We start from the raw sequence: 18,953 nt of genomic DNA on the forward strand, positions 1-18,953 counted from the left end.
CTCTGAAGACTCAGGGCGGCTTACAAGCTTAGCAGTAGCCTTCATTCTATGTATATGCCTGCTTGTTAGGGCTTTCACACCCCCCACAAGCGGCTTTATTACAAAGTCAGCTTAATTGCCCCCAACAAGTTAACCAGTGGAACAGCTCACCACCAGAAGTTGTGGGTGCTCCAACACTGGAGTTTATTTTTATGAAGAGACTGGACAGCCACTTGTCCGGAATGGTAGAGTGGGTTTCCTGCTTGAGCAGGGGGCTGGACTGGATGACCTTTAAGGTCCCTTCCAACTCTGTTATTCTGTTATCAAGAAGAGAAAAGTCTTTAAAACATGCTTCTTTAAAACATTGCCAGTTGCCACTGCTCCTTTTTGTTCGGGGGGGGGGGGTAGTAGAGGTTGAGTACACAAAGAAGAGGGTGGGGGGTGTCAACCTGTTCTCCAAAGCATCTGAGGGCAAGACAAAAAGTAACGGGTGGAAGACCATTTTTTTTTAATTTAATTTTTATACCGCCCTTCTCCCGAAGGACTCAGGGCGGTGTACAGGGCAATACAATAAAATACAATATATAAAAATTAAAAGAAATATTAAATACAGTAGCCCAATTCAATAAATTAATACAAAATGTTAAAATACCCCTAAACCCATCAGACCAGGCCGGCTTGTTCAAATAAATATGTTTTTAGGTCACGTCGGAAGGAGCGAAGGTCAGGAGCCGTCCGGAGCTCCACCGGTAAACGGTTCCAAAGGTCTGGCGCGCCCACAGAGAACGCCCTCCCCCTGGGGGCCGCCAGTCGACACTCTTGGATGCCAACCAACTTTAATGTGGCCAACCACATTAAAGAGAGATTCAACCTAGAACTAAGGAGGAATTTCCTGGGAGTGAGCACAATTAATCAGTGGACCAGTTTGTCTTGAGAGGTTGAGGGTGCTTCATCACGGGGGGGGGGACTTCAGGAAGAGATTGGATACCCATTTGTCTAGGCCGCTATAGGGTCTCCTGCCTGAGCAGGGGGTGGGACTAGAAGACCTCCAAGGTCCCTTCCACCCCTATTATTCTATGTTTCGTATTCTATCATTACCATCACTGCCCCGTTTCTTTCTCTCTTTTAACCAAATGCTCTCTATGCTGTCAACAAATTCATTCACTGAGTGTACACAGTGTACATGGGGGGGACGCCCTCTTCCCAGTGAAGAGGGGAGGAGGAGGAGGAGGAGGAGGAGGAGGAGGAGGAGGAGGAGGAGAATGCGAGGTCCTTGGTCCTCTCAGACGTGGTTGTTTTCCTGCAGACGTTCTTTGACCCAGCAAGGTCAAAGGGGGTGGAAGGGGGTGGCTACTACAGAGTGGAGAAGGAGGAGGAAGACTATGGGGCCCTTGGTGCTCTCTGAATATGGTTGTTCTCCAGCTAGGTGAGTTCATATGAGAGTAGACAGGGCAAGACACTCGAACAGAAACAAAGAGCCAAGCTCGCTCCCTTCTAGCATTGACAATGTCATCCAGTTGGGTCATGAAGCAAGGTGCTGGTGATGACCTATAAAGCCCTAAATGGCATGGGTCCGGATTACTTACGGGAGCACCTGCTGCCGGCGTCATCTTCCCTTCATCCTGTGCGCTCCCACAGAGAGGGCCTCCTCAGGGTGCCGTCGGTCACGGATTGCCGGCTGGCGGCCCCCAGGGGGAGAGCATTCTCTGTGGGCGCGCCAGACCTGTGGAACCAACTGCTTGTTGAGCTCCGGATGGCTCCCGACCTTCGCTCTTTCCGCCGTGACCTGAAGACTTGGTTGTTTGAACAGGCCGGCCTGGACTAAGGGTTTGTGTTTATTGTAATTATTTATTGTTGTTGTTGTTGTTGTTAGCTGCGAAGTCGTGTCCGACCCATCGCGACCCTATGGACAACATTCCTCCAGGCCTTCCTGTCTTCTACCATCTTCTGGAGTCCATTTAAGCTCACACCTACTGCTTCAGTGACTCCATCCAGCCACCTCATTCTCTGTCGTCCCCTTCTTCTATTGCCCTCGATCTTTCCCAGCATTAGGCTCTTCTCCAGTGAGTCCTTCCTTCTCATTAGGTGGCCAAAGTATTTGAGTTTTAGCTTCAGGATCTGGCCTTCTAAAGAGCAGTTAGGATTGATCTCCTCTAGGACTGACCGGTTTGATCGCCTTGCAGTCCAAGGGACTCGCAGGAGTCTTCTCCAGCACCATAGTTCAAAGGCCTCAATTCTTTGGCGCTCAGCCTTTCTTATGGTCCAACTTTCACTGCCATACATTGCAACTGGGAAGACCATAGCCTTGACTATACGCACTTTTGTTGACAGGGTGATGTCTCTGCTTTTCAGTGTGCTGTCTAGATTTGCCATGGCTTTCCTCCCAAGGAGCAAGCGTCTTTTAATTTCTTGGCTACAGTCCCCATCTGCAGTGATCTTGGAGCCCAGGAAAATAAAATCTGTCACTACCTCCATTTCTTCCCCATCTATTTGCCAAGAATTGAGAGGGCCAGATGCCATGATCTTGGTTTTCTTAATGTTAAGTTTCAACCCAAGTTTTGCACTCTCCTTCTTCACCCGCAACAAGAGGCTCTTTAGTTCTTCTTCACTTTCTGCCATTAGAGTGGTATCATCTGCGTATCTTAGGTTGTTGATATTTCTTCCGGCAATCTTTATTTTGTTATTTTTATTGAAAAGTTTTATAAAATACAATTTTCCGTTAAAAAAACCCCCCTTCCCCCTCCCTCCTCCCCTCCCTACCTCCCCCCTACCTCCCCCCCTCCCCCTCTCCCTCTTCCCTCCCCTACCTCCCCCCCTCTACTTTCCCTCCTCCCCCCCCTCCCCCCCCCCCCGACTTCCCAGAGCAAAATACAAGGTATATATCTGAAAGGCAATCATAAACAATCATATACTAACAATTATAAACTCTAAAATCCATCACTCTCTAGCTTATATAGGGTAAACCAATCCTTAATAATACTAAATATATATAAAAAACTAAAATAAAAGAAAACTAACATCATTCCCATCTATGTTCTTCCACAATTCACTATTACCTAGACATACTCTCATTTACACATCACAAACACCTATCCCTGTTAACCTCTCTAACCAAAATAGGCTATAATAGATAGCTCTTACACAAATTAACCCGCATTAACCCACAAAACTTTCTTCCTCTTCCTCTATAGTAAGTTATCCATTAATTCCAAATTAAAAAAAAAAATCTGTTACCACACATAGTATCCCAAAACCTTTAAAAACACAACTACCACTTAACTATAAATGTATTGTGGAAGTTCCATAGATTTCTACTGGTCTTATTTTTTAGTCTTTTTTGAGCGTTTTAAGGCAGCACGCGTCACCCTCTGTTCTCTAAGATCATCCAAAAGAGTTGCAGCTTGATCTCCTCCTGTACCCTTCTCGTCCATCTGTCCATCTTCATCCTCTTGACATTCTCCTTCTCCAGATCCCTCTGCAGCTTCCAAAAGTGTTGATGGGGTTACTTTCAAAACATTGTTGTAAAAATCATGCGCTTGCTTCACATTACTCAAACAGTACCTTTTGCCATCGTACATGAAGCTCAAGCCAGCTGGGATCTCCCATCTGAACCTTATATCTCTTTGCTTAAGCTCTTGCACCAGAAATATAAAATCCTTCCTTCTCTTTAAAATCTTTGGAGGAATTTCTTTTAGAACCAAAACTTGTTGACCAGCAATCATAACTTTGGTATCATAGGCAGCTTGTATAACTTCATCTCTAATTTCCCTTTTTACAAAATAAACCACCACATCTCTAGGCAACTTTCTCTGTTTAGCAATCCACGAATTCACACGAAACACTTTGTCCATACCTTGTTTTAATTCAGATGCTGGATGGTTCAATACCCCCTCAAAAGCCTCAGAAACCAGCTGCTTTAAATCTTCCTTAATATTCTCTTTTAGGCCTCTAATTCTCACAGCAAACTGCATCTGGTAAAATTGGGCCAGACTCTGTTCACTGTCCATTTTGTCTTTTAAATCTTCCAATTCCAATACTTTTGCTTCTAATAAAACATTCTTTTGAGTTAAGTCTTGCACTTGATCATCCAGCACCTCCACACATTTAGCAACTTTTTGCACTGAGGACAAAATGTCTACCTTCATCTCTCTAAGTTTCTGCACCATCCTTTCTTCCATTCTCTGCTCCAATTTCTCCAATTTCTCCTCCATCTGTAGAAATTTAACACCCATTGACTCCAAAATTGACTGTGTATGTTTTTCCAGATCCTTCGATGTCAGTACATCAGGAGAATGCAACGCCTGCAGTAATGATTGTTGTTGCACCGGAGAATTTCCAGCACTCCGAAAAGCTCTAGGGGGAGGTTTAGCCGCCATCTTTTACTTACAATTGTGACGCACTTTCACTTTAAATTTTAAGCAAAGTCCATCAAGCTTGAGAGTAAAACAAAATAATCCTCTTCATTTCTTTATCTTTCCTTCTTGCACTGCTCTGCCTGCTTTTTTCCTTTCATAGTCTCTCCTTCAAGCAGGGATGGTCGCAGACGCCTGGCTCTGCTCCATGAAATCCGGAGCAGAGACGCTGGTCAGCTGGGAGCAGCCCAGGCTACGGGGGAGTTCAATCCTTCAGCCGCCCAAGCTCCAAGCTCAGGCGGCCCCGGAGAACTCTACCCCTACCTGGGGGCTCACCCCCTCCTCTTCTCCCGAGGAGGGGGCTTCAATTTCACCCGAACAGCTGATCGGCGCTGTTTCGGGCGAAAAAACAACAGCTGAGCCGCGGGCAGCCCGGGAGGGCTGTCTCCGTCGCCGCGGAGCCACCGGAAGTCCCGATATTTCTTCCGGCAATCTTAATTCCAACTTTTGATTCATCTAGCCCTGCCTTTCTCATGATGTGCTCTGCATATAAGTTAAATAGGCAGGGCGACAGTATACAGCCTTGCCGGACTCCTTTCCCAATTTTGAACCAATCAGTGGTTCCGTGTCCAGTTCTCACTGTTGCTTCTTGACCCGCATATAGGTTTCTCAAGAGACAAATAAGATGGTCTGGTACTCCCATCTCTTTAAGAACTTGCCACAGTTTGTTATGATCCACACAATCAAAGGCTTTAGCATAGTCAATGAAGCAGAAGTAGATGTTTTTCTGGAACTCCCTAGCTTTTTCCATGATCCAGCGTATGTTGGCAATTTGATCTCTAGTTCCTCTGCCTCTTCGAAATCCTGCCTGTACTTCTGGTAGTTCTCGATCCACATACTGCTGAAGTCTAGCTTGTAGGATTTTAAGCATGACTTTACTAGCATGAGAAATGAGTGCAATGGTGCGATAGTTTGAACATTCTTTGGCACTGCCTTTCTTTGGAATTGGAATGTAAACTGATCTTTTCCAATCCTGTGGCCACTGTTGAGTTTTCCAAATTTGCTGGCAAATTGAGTGTAGCACTTTTACTGCACTGTCTTTTAAGATTTTGAATAGCTCAGCTGGAATACTGCCACCTCCACTAGCTTTGTTGTTGCTCAGCTTTTCTAAGGCCCACTTCACCTCACATTCTAGGATGTCTGGCTCGAGGTCAGTGATCACCTCATTGTGATTATCTGGGACATTAAGCTCATTCTTGTATAGTTCTTCTGTGTAATTTTGCCACCTCTTCTTAATCTCTTCTGCCTCTGTTAGGTCCCTGCCATTTTGGTCCTTTATCATGCCCATTTTTGCATGAAACGTTCCCTTCATCTCTCCAATTTTCTTGAAAAGATCTCTGGTCCTCCCTATTCTATTGTTTTCTTCTATTTCTTTGCACTGTTCATTTAAGAAGGCATTCTTATCTCTTCTAGCTATTCTCTGGAATTCTGCATTCAATTGGGCATATCTATGTTTTTCTCCCTTGCCTTTCGCTTCCCTCCTTTCCTCAGCTATTTGCAAAGCTTCCTCAGACAGCCATTTTGCTTTCTTGCATTTCTTTTTCTTTGGGATGGTTTTGGTTGCTACCTGTTGTACAATGTCGCGAACCTCTGTCCATAGTTCTTCAGGCACTCTGTCTATCAGATCTAATTCCTTAAATCTATTTGTCACCTCTACTGTATATTCAACAGGGATATGATTTAATTCATACCTGAGTGGCCTAGTGCTTTTCCCTACTTTCTTCAGTTTAAGCCTAAACTTTGCAAGGAGAAGCTCATGGTCTGAGCCACAGTCAGCTCCTGGTCTTGTTTTTACCGACTGTATAGAGCTTCTCCATCTTTGGCTGCAGAGCATATAGTCAATCTGATTTCTGTGTTGACCGTCTGGTGATGTCCATGTGTAGAGCCGTCTCTTGGGTTGTTGGAAAAGAGTGTTTGCTATGACCATCGTATTCTCTTGACAAAATTCTATCAGCCTGTGCCCTGCTTCATTTTGTACTCCAAGGCCAAACTTGCCTGTTATTCCAGTTATCTTTTGGCTTCCTACTTTAGCATTCCAATCCCCCATGATGATAAGGACATCATTTTTTGGTGTTACTTCTATAAGGTGCTGTAGGGCTTCATAGAACCGGTCAATTTCATCCTCTTCAGCACTGGTGGTTGGGGCATAGACCTGGACTACTGTGATATTGAATGGTTTGCCTTGGATTCGAACTGAGATCATTCTGTCATTTTGAGGATTGTATCCCAGTATTGATTTTCCTACTCTTTTATTGACTATGAAGGCTACTCCATTTCTTCTGAGGGATTCTTGCCCGCAGTAGTATACCTGATGGTCATCTGAATTAAATTCACCTATTCCTGTCCATTTTAGTTCGCTGATACCTAAGATGTCGATGTTCAGTCTTGTCATCTCTTGTTTGACCACGTCCAGCTTTCCTTGATTCATGGATCTTACATTCCAGGTTCCTATGGAGAAAAACTCTTTACAGCATCGGACTTTCCTTTCACCACCAGACATATCCACAGCTGAGCGTCCTTTCGGCTTTGGCCCAGTCGCTTCATTCTTTCTGGCGCTACTAGTACTAGCCCTCTGCTCTTCCCCAGTAGCATATTGGACGCCTTCCGACCTGAGGGGCTCATCTTCCAGCGTCATATCGTTTTGCCTTTTGGTACTGTCCATAGGGTTTTCATGGCAAAGATACTGGAGTGGGTTGCCATTTCCTTCTCCAGTGGATCACGTTTTGTCAGAACTCTCGGCTATGACCTGTCCGTCTTGGGTGGCCCTGCACGGCATAGCTCATAGCTTCATTGAATTACGCAAGCCCCTTCGCCACGACAAGGCAGTAATCCATGAAGGGGCAGTAATCCATGAAGGGGTATTTATTGTTAGGGCTAATTAATTTTAATTGTCTTTTAACTTTTGTATGTTGCATTTTATTGCCCTGTACACCGCCCTGAGTCCTTTGGGAGAAGGATGGTATAGAAATTTAATAAATAATAATAATGAAACGTTTGCAAGAAAGCCACCAAGTTCAGACAGGACATGGGGGACCTCACAATCTCCAGTGTGTTGCAGTGCTCTTAAACACCCTCACCTTTTGTTCTCCCTATGCAGATCGACACTGTGGTTGCATGGAGGCCAGGAACCTTACCAAGGTAGCCGAGTTTCTCTTCCTTGGCTTCTCAGGTGTTCCTCATGGCCAAATCTACCTCTTCATGGTATTCCTCGCCATTTACCTGGTTACCATAATTGGGAACGCCACCATCTTCACCCTGATCCAGCTGGATTCCTGTCTTCACAGCCCCATGTACTTTTTCCTCAGCCATTTGTCCTGCTTAGATGTTTGTTACTTATCCGTCACGGTGCCTAAGATCCTGATCAATTTCTCCCACCAGAGGAACACCATTTCATACAACCAATGCATGGCTCAAATGTTCTTCTTGATCACCTTTACAGGATCCGAATGTGTCCTTTTGGCTGTTATGGCCTTTGACCGCTACGCGGCCATCTGTCAACCGCTGCATTACAACACCTTGATGAGCAGTCAGGTCTGCGTTCCTCTGGCTGCTGCTGCTTGGATCTGGGGCCTCCTTAATTCATCACTCCACACAGCGCTGGCCACCAACCTGGACTTCTGCGGGGCCAACCACATTGACCATATCTTCTGCGACGTGCCCCCGCTCCTGAAAATCACCTGCAGTGACACCTACGTCAATGAGCTGACTCTGCACTTGGCCACCATCTTCACAGGCTTGAGTCCTTTCCTGTTTATTCTCTTCTCTTACGCCTATATAGTCTCTGCCATCCTGAAGATCCGCTCTCATGCCGGCAGGAGCAAAGCCTTCTCCACCTGTGCTGCCCACTTGATTGTGGTCATGATCTACTTTGGCATGGCCAATGTGAATTACAACCGTCCCAGTGCAGGCTACTCGCTGGGGGTGGACACTTTAATCTCCACCCTCTATTGCATCCTCACCCCCATACTGAACCCCGTAATCTACAGCCTCCGGAACAAGGAGGTCAAGGGGGCCCTACGAAAGCTTCTGAGTGGCCTGAAGACCGATTACGCCTTTGCCCCATCAAAATGACCAGTGCATTTGATAGGACAGCTTTTCTGTCTCCTGCCCTTCCCAATAGGAAGATGCAGAAGTTCTGGGGATCTCCCAGAGAACCAACTGGATAGGAGCTTTCCAACTGCTTCTCCAACAAAATCAAGAGAGTCCCATTTTTTTTACAAATGAGGGCAAAAATTCCCAGGTTTTCCAAAAGGCAACTTGGCTTTCTGGCTTTCTTGAAAACGTTTTGCTTCTCATCCGAGAAGCTTCTTCACTTCAGTTCTTCGGAACTGGAGAAGCTCCGTGGATGAGAAGCAAAACATTTTCAAGGGGGAAAAAAAAACAAACCCCGAGGAAGTCCATCTGTCTTTTGGAAAAGTGCCTTCAGGACGACCGTGACACTGGATGATTGATATATCTACTTTGATTCTCCGGATGTTAGCTCAGAGCCTTTCCTGATTCGCGAGTGCTGCAGATCATGGTTTAACAAGCTGTTGTGAAGGTTAAAGGAAGCTCTCAATCCTTACCCTGTTGGGCTGTGAAAATAAAAAACCTTTTTCTTGATCTCGACAGTGTTGGCTTTGTAATCTAGAACACACTCCAGAACTCCATAAAACCAGGCAAGCCTGGTGAAAAGAGTCAAACCAGACCTATCTATCTATCTATCTATCTATCTATCTATCTATCTATCTATCTATCTATCTATCTATCTATCTATCCATTATCTATCTATCCATCCATCCATCCATCCATCCATCCATTATCTATCTATCTATCTATCTATCTATCTATCTATCTATCTATCTATCTATCTATCTATCTATCTATCTAGGGATGCGGTGGCTCAGTGGGTTAGGACGCTGAACTTGTCGATCAGATGGTCGGCAGTTTGGCGGGTTGAATCCCGAGTGCCGCGTAACAGAGTGATTGCCTGTTACTCGTCCCAGCTTCTGCCAACCTAGCAGTTCGAAAGCACGTAAAAATGCAAGTAGAAAAATAGGGACCACTCTGGTGGGAAGGTAACAGCGTTCCGTGCGCCTTTGGCGTCTAGTCATGCCGGCCACATGACCACGGAGACGTCCTCGGACAAGCGCCGGCTCTTCGGCTTTGAAACGGAGATGAGCACCAGCCCCTAGAGTTGGAAACGACTAGCACACATCTATCTATCTATCTATCTATCTATCTATCTATCTATCTATCTATCTATCTATCTATCTGTCTGTCTGTCTGTCTATCCATCCATCCATTATCTATCCATCCATTATCTATCTATCTATTTATCTATCTATCCATTATCCATCCATTATCTCTCTCTCCATTTATCCATTATCAATCCATCCATTATCTATCTATCTATCTATCTATCTATCTATCTATCTATCTATCTATCTATCTATCTATCTACATCTCACATTCTGCATGCCAGAACTGAAGAAGCTTCTTGGATGAGAAGTGAAAAGTTTTCAAGGAAATCCCCCCCTTTTGCCTTTTGGAAAAGCAATTTGGGACTTTTATGGATTTTGTTGGGCTTTGCATGCTGCCCCAAGTCCATCAGAGTTAGGCAATTAAATTTTATGAATAGATATTTATTTATAAATCATGCTTAGTGGGACAGAACATGGTATCCGAACACAGCAACATTCCTTTATCCTTTGGGGCTTAAGGATGGCAGGTTCCCTCTGGGCTCATTGTCCTCTGTTGCCTCTGTTTCCCTCAAGCACAACTGCTGTCTTCTTCCACCCCCAGCCTGGCTTTCTCCATAAAGACTTGCACAAGGGGGTGATGCCTTAAAGACATTTGAGACCAAATCTGTCTTCTGTCCAGGAGATGCTGGAGAGGACCAAAGCGAACCCCTTACTTCTTCTTTCCCTCAAAAAAAGTCCAGCCAAGAGCAATGCAGAAGTGAGCTTGATCACCACATCTGGAGCAAGACCCCGGGAGCCCAACCTCTCTCCCCCCCAGGTCAGTAGCTTTACAGAATGCCTCCCCCAAAATACACACGTTAGGCTTGCCCACTCACCTGCCTTCAGATAGTATCCTAACTCCTGAACTTTAAAGGGACACCCTTACTGTGCTTCCAAGCACAGAAGGCAAGCAATTTATGTTTACTTCCAGGCAAAAGACAAACATTTCTTCAGCCAGCTGCATCTGGGATGGGTAGTCCAGGAAATAGGCATCTGTTGTGTGTTCATGCAACCCTCTTTCAAAGGCATCCAAGTTAGATGCCCACGCCTTGATTTGTGGGAAGGAATTGCGTGGTTAAGAATGGGCTGTGTGAAGAAAGGCTTTCTTTGGTGTCTTCTAAATCCCTTTTATAATTTTTTATAAATCTCGTTTATAATTTTGCTTGCCCTCTCACATTCTTTTTTCCAGCTCCGAGACACCATGTTTTAAAGGTGGAGACCACAATGTCATTCTGAGCATGGCTTTCTAGAAGAACATTAAAATCCATAGTTTTACTCTCCTTCCTACAATGTCCCTTTCTTTGTCTGTGTCAGAAACACCTACAAGTTATGGACATAACATTCAGCACTGAGCAGATAAAATAGGTATAAAGTAGCTCGTAGAATATACTAGGGAAAAAAGTGCGTAAAATAAATAGGTTTACAATTAAATGGATCAGGCGACTCCAGCACGGGAGGTTTTTCAGGAAGAGACTGGACAGCCATTTGTCTGAAACGGGATAGGGTCTCCTGCCTGAGGAGGGGGTTGGACTAGATCTTCAAGGTCCCTACCAAGTCTGTTATTCTCACCGGCATGAGGTCTTCCTCCATACGTGTTGAAGGGCATTGTATGCAATGCAACGTATGTGGGATGGTTTGTTCTTCTCCACCTTTGCACAGAGTATCTTCTGCAGGGAAGCTCCATTTTAATCGATTGTCCTTTGATCTTCCTACGTGGTGTGCAGTCTATTTAGAAATTTCCATACAGGCCAAGATTGGTCTTGACTAAGCGGCAGACATCTGTGTGATTGTGCCCAGGTGCTTGGTAACTTCCTATTCACCTTCTATAGTTCCAGGAGAGTTTGTGGTAACCGGTTTTTAGGAGGGGTGGACACTTTGAGGAAGGTGTTCTCTAGTCTTGATCTAAAATGTCCTAACATGGAAATTGTTTTCCACATCAATCTCTCCACCAAGTTTTCTGATATAGTGTTCTGCCTTAGCCTTCTAGAATAGAATAGAATAGAATAGAATAGAATAGAATAGAATAGAATAGAATAGAATAGAATAGAATAGAATAGAATAGAATAGAATAGAATAGAATAGAATAGAATAGAATAGAATAGAATAGAATAGAATAGAATAGAATAGAAGCTGGAAGGGACCTTGGAGGTCTTCTAGTCCAGCCCCCTGCTCAAGCAGGAGAACCTTTACCATCTCAGTCAGGTGATTGTCCAGTCTCTTCTTGAAAATTTCCAGTGATGGAGCACCCACGATTTCTGAAGCTGTCCTACTGGTTGATTGTCCTCATTGTCAGGAAGTTTCTCCTCAATTCCAGGTTGTTTCTCTCTTGGATCGGTTTCCAACCATTGTTTCTTGTCCTGCCCTCTGGTGCTTTGGTGAACAACCTGACCTCCTCTTCTTTGTGGCAGCCCATCAAATAATGGAATACTGCTATCGTGTCTCTCCTATTTCTTCTTTTCTTTAGACTAGCCAAACCCAAGACCTTCTTTGACTTTCCTTGGAATTTCTGATGTTGCTCCATCCTGATCTAGCCATACATTCTGAAATTATCCAAGCTAACTTGAATCTTACCTTGTTAAGACATACGTCAGTCCCCCACTGCAGATGGAAACCATGGCTAAGGTTGCTTTTTCCAGGAGGCACCTGGACTTTATTGTTTTTCTCTGAAGACATTTCTCTTCTCATCCAAGAAGCTTCTTCAGCTCTGACTAGAGGGTGGGGAGTGGAAGGACCCTTCCATTCCCCACCATCTAGTCACAGCTGAAGAAGCTTCTTGGATGAGAAGCGAAACGTCTTCAAAGAGAAACATGGCTAAGATTGTTCTTTCCCCCCCCCCCTCATTATCAGAAAGAGGTTCTCCTTAGTTGGCTGGATGAAGATTGGGCATTCAGGAAGAGCAGAAAGAGAAAACCTCCACTGAAAGATATCGAAGGGACACATTGAGAAGAAGTCCCCACGATGAGCAAAAAAGTAGAGAGTAGAGAACTGTCAAGGTAAAAATCACCTTTGTAGAGGGCGACGGACCGTGCTTCGGAGAATGCATGATACACTTGCAGGAAGGCAAGAAAAACACGACGCATAATCTTACTAAATACCTTTTACTTACAAAAAATAAAAACTAAATATATATTATACAGAGCTAGCTCACTACATCTTAACGTAACAGACAGTAACAGCAAAGTGAAGAAAAACAATACAGATAATAACTCTGGGAACTTCTTCTAGACATGCGCACTAAACAGACTGAAACCATAACATAGCTAGTCATATGGGATTCACTATGGTTACCAGATAAGTTATCACAACAGGTGCAGAGAACAGGGGAAATGTACAGTTAGAAATGAACTTTTCTGACGAACAAAAAAAAACGTGCAGTGACATTCCCCTTCTTTCGTCAGCAAAGTGAAGACTCAAGTAAGGCACATCTTCTCACGCAGATACTCATGCTGGGCTGTAGGAAGTGGTTTGTTCAGCATGTCAGCAATTTGATCACGTGTAGGCACATACTGTAACGTCACAAAACCTTGTTTAACCAGTTGCCTTATGTTTTGATATCGGATGTCAATGTGTCTGGACCTTGAACCTGTAAAACGTGTTTCAGAAATATAAACCACAGATTCATTATCCTCCATTACTGTGATCGGTCGAATCGGATGTGTCCAGATATCTGTGACTAAAGCATCAAACCAGGTTAAAGAATTGCATGCATCAGACACACAAGCATACTCAGCTTCTGTAGAGGAACAAGAAACAAAATTCTGTTTACGCACATGCCAGTAAACAGGACATCCATTTAAAAACATCATGTAACCTGATGTACTTTTCCGTGACTTCTTATCACTCGCCCAATCTGAATCTGCAAAACAACATAACTCTGCATAGTCAGTATGTGTGGGTTCCAACAACAACTTCATGTCTTTTGTGTGTTTTAGATACCTCAATAACTTTTTAACACATGTCCAATGAAACTGTTTTGCCTTGCCTACGTGTCGTGATAAAAGATTAACACTAAGTGCAATGTCGGGTCTAGTCCAACTACTAATATACAGCAGCGACCCAATGACTGAGCGATATAGTGTTTGATCTTCGAACTCAGGACTTGGTTCATGTGCCAAAATGTGAAAATCAGTTTGCATGGGTATACTCACAGGCTTAGCGTCCTCCATGTTACAGTGATGTAACAGTTGTTCAATCTTCTCTTCTTGTGTGAGACTAAACCCCTTCTGAGTTTTGGCAATTTGAACACCTAAATAAGTGTTAATACACCCTAAAGACTTCAATGTGAAAAACTTTTGTAAAGCTTTAGCAAAAACCTCACTCATCTGCTTATTTGGACCAATATAAACAATATCATCGACATAAACAAGAATTATCTCATACCTATTACCGGATCTTTTGGTAAACACGCATTCATCTGTTTCGGACTTAATAAAGCCCATTGAATTTAGTTTGTCAGAAAGACATAAGTACCACATTAAACCAGACTGTTTCAGACCATAAAGACTTTTGTGTAGAAACCAGGTATCCCCTTCTTGCTGTCTGAAACCTGGAGGACCTTTGACGTAGATGTCTTCATCAAGATCAGCGTGTAGATAAGCCGTTTCAACGTCGAACTGGAAAACTTCCAGGCCAAGGATAGTTGCAGTGGCTAAAGCAATTTTCACACTTTCAGTCCGCACTGTGGGTGAGTATGTATTTGTATAGTCCTCAGGATAACGTTGAGCAAAACCCTGGGCTACGAGTCTGGCCTTGTACAACGACTCACCATTCGGCTTCTTTTTGATCCTGTAGACCCATCGAGTACCAATAACTTTCTTGTTTGCTGGAGGGCTCGCAGGCGTAAACACTTGAAGTTTCTTTAGACTGTCCATTTCAGCCTGCATTGCCTCAAACCATTTATCTTGTTCTGATTCAGGAAGATGTTTGATCTGTGTGAACTTCTCAGGTGGAAGTGTAACATTACAAATCAAAGGTACAGGTGTTTTTGTTACTTGCCACGAATACCGTTTTGGAGGGATTCCCTTTGTGGACCTCTTGGAACGTCTCGGGCCAACCGTCCATTCTTCTTCTGTGTCGTCCTCGTCTTCATCGTCGCCAGCAGCAACATCGGCGGCTTGCGAAGACGGAACAGTAGGTTGAGAAGAACTCGTGGAAGGAACATTCTCCTGTGATTCTTGATCAGGTTGTGTGGCATCAGCAACATCATCTCTAGGAAAATAAACTCCAGGATCGTTAGAATGAATCCTGGACCAGTCCGCATCTTCCTCAAAAGTAGCAGATTGTGAAACCACAATAACATGATGAGAGTCAATGTATTTGCTCCATTTTGAATTATCATCAATGCCCATAAATCTCATCCTTTTTGCTGCAGGACCCCCTTTCTTTCTTTGGGCTAAAGGAATATTCACCATAGCATAGGAACCAAAAATATGGAGATGTGAGAGATCAGGCTTGTGTCCATACAACTTGAAATAAGGGGTCTGATTTATCACACTACTCCAAGTACGGTTGATGATATGGTTAGCATATTTGATAGCTTCACCCCAGTATGGAAGACTGAGGTTAGCATCTTCAAGGAGGCAACGCATCATGGTTTGCAGAACTCCATTTCTGCGTTCTGCCACCCCATTTTCAGCTGGAGTATAAGGAGCAGATGTCTGATGTACTATCCCATTCTTACGCATCCAGTCCTGGAAACGCTGAGACATGAATTCAGCACCGCGATCACTCTGGATTCTGGCAATGTTGACCTCGAATTGGGTATAGACAAGACTAGCAAAGTCTTTAAAGATCTGAAAGGTCTCAGATTTTTCTTTCATAGGATATACATATCCATATCTAGAATAATTGTCAACGATTGTCAAGAAATATCTTTTACCACCAAGTGTTGGTGCAAAAGGACCAACTATGTCAGTGTGTACCAAATCAAAAATGCGTGTTGACAGGCGTGTAGCGCGTTTTGGAATTGCTGCTGCCTTGGATTTGGCTTTCTTGCAGACAGCACAGTCCAAGAACACCTTACACCCCTTTAGATCCAAACCTCTTGCGAACTCTGGCATCTTCTTCAGAACACGGAAACTGGCATGACCCAATCTTCTGTGCCACTTATGGATACACCTGGAATGCAAAGGTTTACCTGTTAGTGAATTCTCAACTTTAGCATTTTTATTAGGAACCCCAGGCTTGCTGTGAGCAACCTGTGTCTTTTTTGTATTTTTATTATCTTTAGGAACCTTTGGAGTAGCAACAGGATCTCTCTCTGAGACGTCTCTCTCTGGGCCTGTGCTCTTTGGAACGTGTATACTTGCCTGCTCTTGCTGCTTAGGCTTTGGTTTTAAGTAATAAACACCACCAATCAACATGGTTTCAGCAACAATATCTCCGTCTTTGACTATATAACTTGCTTTTTCAAGATGGTGGACCTGAAAATGAGAAAACCTAGACAAATGACTCTGACTAAGCAAATTACTACTGGCAGATGGAACATAGTAAACATTTGGAATGAGAGCATCAAGCTCTTCAATGTAGACAGTTCCTTTTCCCAAGACCTGAACAGGATGATTGGAAAAAGAGTAAAGTTCACGAAGTTCAGGTTCAGGCTCGTGCATCTCAGTGTAAAGCTCTTTTCTGTAGGTAACATGTAATGCTGCTCCACTGTCCAAAGTCCAAAGAAATCGTCTGTCGTACTCTGGTTGAGGCTGTGGATCGTTGGTCACAACCAATGTGACAAGTGGAGCTTGTGGATCACACCTGGAACCACGACCATGACTTTGTCGTCCGCCTCTACCTCTGCCTCCTCTGGAATCTGTTCCTCTGGGCTGGTATGTGACGGGCGCTGGAACTCGTTGGGAACAATCCCGGGTGGCATGTCCCACACGATTGCAGATGTAGCATCTTGGCATCCTTGGAACGTAGGTCCTTCCACGGAAGGCACGCCTCGCTGAAGCTCTTGATGCAGGTGGTTCCCTTAAATGTGGCGCAGCTTGCATAACTGCCTCTTCTTCGGCTAAGATTCTGCATACATGATCCACTGTGCGTTGAGCAATAGGCACTTGATTAATCTTGGAAATAGCATCTTTCCACTCATGATTCAAAGAATTGATGATAATGCTGATCATTTGAAAATCATCAATAGGATAGCCTTTTTCACCCAGTTCTTTTCTAATACCTTTCATTTTAGTCAAATGTGCTCCAATATGTTCACCAGGTTTTAATCTGGAACCATGGAACTCAGACAAAAGCAAACATGTAGACTCAATTGATGTAGGCCGATAACATGCCTCTAACTGAGTCCAAATTTGTTGGGCAGTTGCATCTTGTGAAAACGTGAGCTGCAATTCAATGTCCATTGACATCAATAATGTTGTGCATGCTCTATTATCCAAGTCCCATATGTCAGGAGTCCATGGCTGGGCAGGAGGATTAAACACCATCATGTGAGTACCTTCTCTGCGTAACAAAAGTCCAACCTCACTGACCCATGCCCTGTAATTCTGTCCTGACTTCCTTAATTTTGAATCACCAGCCAGTGGTACAATGGAAGGTGTTTGATGAGGAAAATACAATTGAGGTACTGGCTGTGCAGGTTGTGCAATCCGACCATAACCTGCAGGGGGCACCAGTGGCGTCTGTGCCTGGACATGCGGCAGTTGCATTGAAGCTGCCGGTAGTCTTGGTGCTGGCTGTGACTGTCTTTGAGCTGCTATTCCACCCTGGCCAGCAGGAGGCGCTGGCGCTGGGACTGGTGCAGTAGCATAACCTGCAGATGACTCTGGCCTTCGCATATAAGAACCCGGTGGCAATTGCATGTGGGCTACATATGGCTGTGCTCTGCCAGGTAGAGGGGCTTGCATAGAAGCAATATTAACAGGAGAAGCAATAGTAACAGGAATCCTAGCACCATCAGGGACTGGAGCCTCAGATAACGGCAGAAATCTTGTATCTCTGAGCAAAGACTCCTCCATGGACAATTGTGAGAGCTCCAATTCATGTCTTAATGCAGCTTCACCAGTAGATGGTGCTATAACATTTGCTTCAGGCATCACTGTGGCTCTGTATGTCCTTTGGGACAGCCCATAATCATGTGACACAGGAGCCTCCGGTTCCCATTCGTCTTGCATGACACTCAATGATGGGCGTGACTTTAGCTTTGGGAAAGAAGGAGGCAATATGGCTTCTCCTTGTGGGTGTGGCAATATGGCCGGTTCATGCTCATAATTCCTCTCATATTGCTGAACCATTGACACATATTTCTTTGCCTGCTGCAAACGCCTTTCAAAAACCCCAATTTGTTCACAGTAGCCTTGCATAGCCCTATCTCGCATAGTTTGCTTGGGGCTTGAAGGAGCAGAAGGAATTTTCTTCGGCTGAACTTTAAGTTTCACTCCAAGCCTTTGAAATTCATCTTGAGCCCCTGGAGTGTGAACATTTTCAAAAACAGCTGCCAGGGAGCTTGGAAAAGTAGAAAAAGGAGTGACTGACCTTGCATCGTGGACAGGAGCAGGCGCGTCTTCTCCAAGGCGTGCGGCCGAAGCTATCGGAGTTCTTAAGGTCGATGGGAGATGCCCAACAGACAAACTCCTGGCCTCCCGTTTCAGCCGTGGCTTCCTTCCTGACATGTTTCAGCAGTTAATCACCGCTGCCTCACTAGCACTAACTAACTGATAACAGCCGCAGAAACATGCATCTCCAAAAACATAAATCAAACCATCCTCGATACCAAAATGTCAAGGTAAAAATCACCTTTGTAGAGGGCGACGGACCGTGCTTCGGAGAATGCATGATACACTTGCAGGAAGGCAAGAAAAACACGACGCATAATCTTACTAAATACCTTTTACTTACAAAAAATAAAAACTAAATATATATTATACAGAGCTAGCTCACTACATCTTAACGTAACAGACAGTAACAGCAAAGTGAAGAAAAACAATACAGATAATAACTCTGGGAACTTCTTCTAGACATGCGCACTAAACAGACTGAAACCATAACATAGCTAGTCATATGGGATTCACTATGGTTACCAGATAAGTTATCACAACAGGTGCAGAGAACAGGGGAAATGTACAGTTAGAAATGAACTTTTCTGACGAACAAAAAAAAACGTGCAGTGACAAGAACCTCATCAAGTGACACTGCAAGACAACTGAAGGCTACGCGAGAAGCAAATTCCTGAGTCCCCCTTTTTGCAAACCCCACATCCGGAGCCTCTTCAGTTGCATAGTTGTGACTAGACTTCATCATGGGAGATCTAAAAGGGGTTTTTTTTTACTCTTCATCAACCCAGGCTTGGATGTCTGGAATTGTCGTATGTTCTCTAGAACCAACAGGAGTCTTT

At 44.2% G+C, this 18,953-nt stretch overlaps 2 protein-coding genes across 2 annotated transcripts in view; one reads left to right on the forward strand and one right to left on the reverse strand.

The window, feature by feature from the left end:
- Positions 1-18,953, reverse strand: part of LOC310642441 (C-type lectin lectoxin-Lio2-like) — a 310,859-nt gene that overhangs the window by 204,267 nt on the left and 87,639 nt on the right. The gene's annotated exons all lie outside the window — the stretch shown is intronic.
- Positions 7,506-8,462, forward strand: LOC310642703 (olfactory receptor 5B12-like; the record flags this gene model as incomplete). The annotated part of the gene is made up of 1 exon (XM_083366590.1): positions 7,506-8,462. One exon carries the CDS (start codon positions 7,506-7,508, stop codon positions 8,460-8,462), a length of 957 nt encoding a protein of 318 aa, XP_083222716.1.

The sequence above is a fragment of the Vipera ursinii genome (genome assembly GCF_947247035.1).
Source record: "Vipera ursinii genome assembly, chromosome: 6".
Classification (NCBI taxonomy): domain Eukaryota; kingdom Metazoa; phylum Chordata; class Lepidosauria; order Squamata; family Viperidae; genus Vipera; species Vipera ursinii.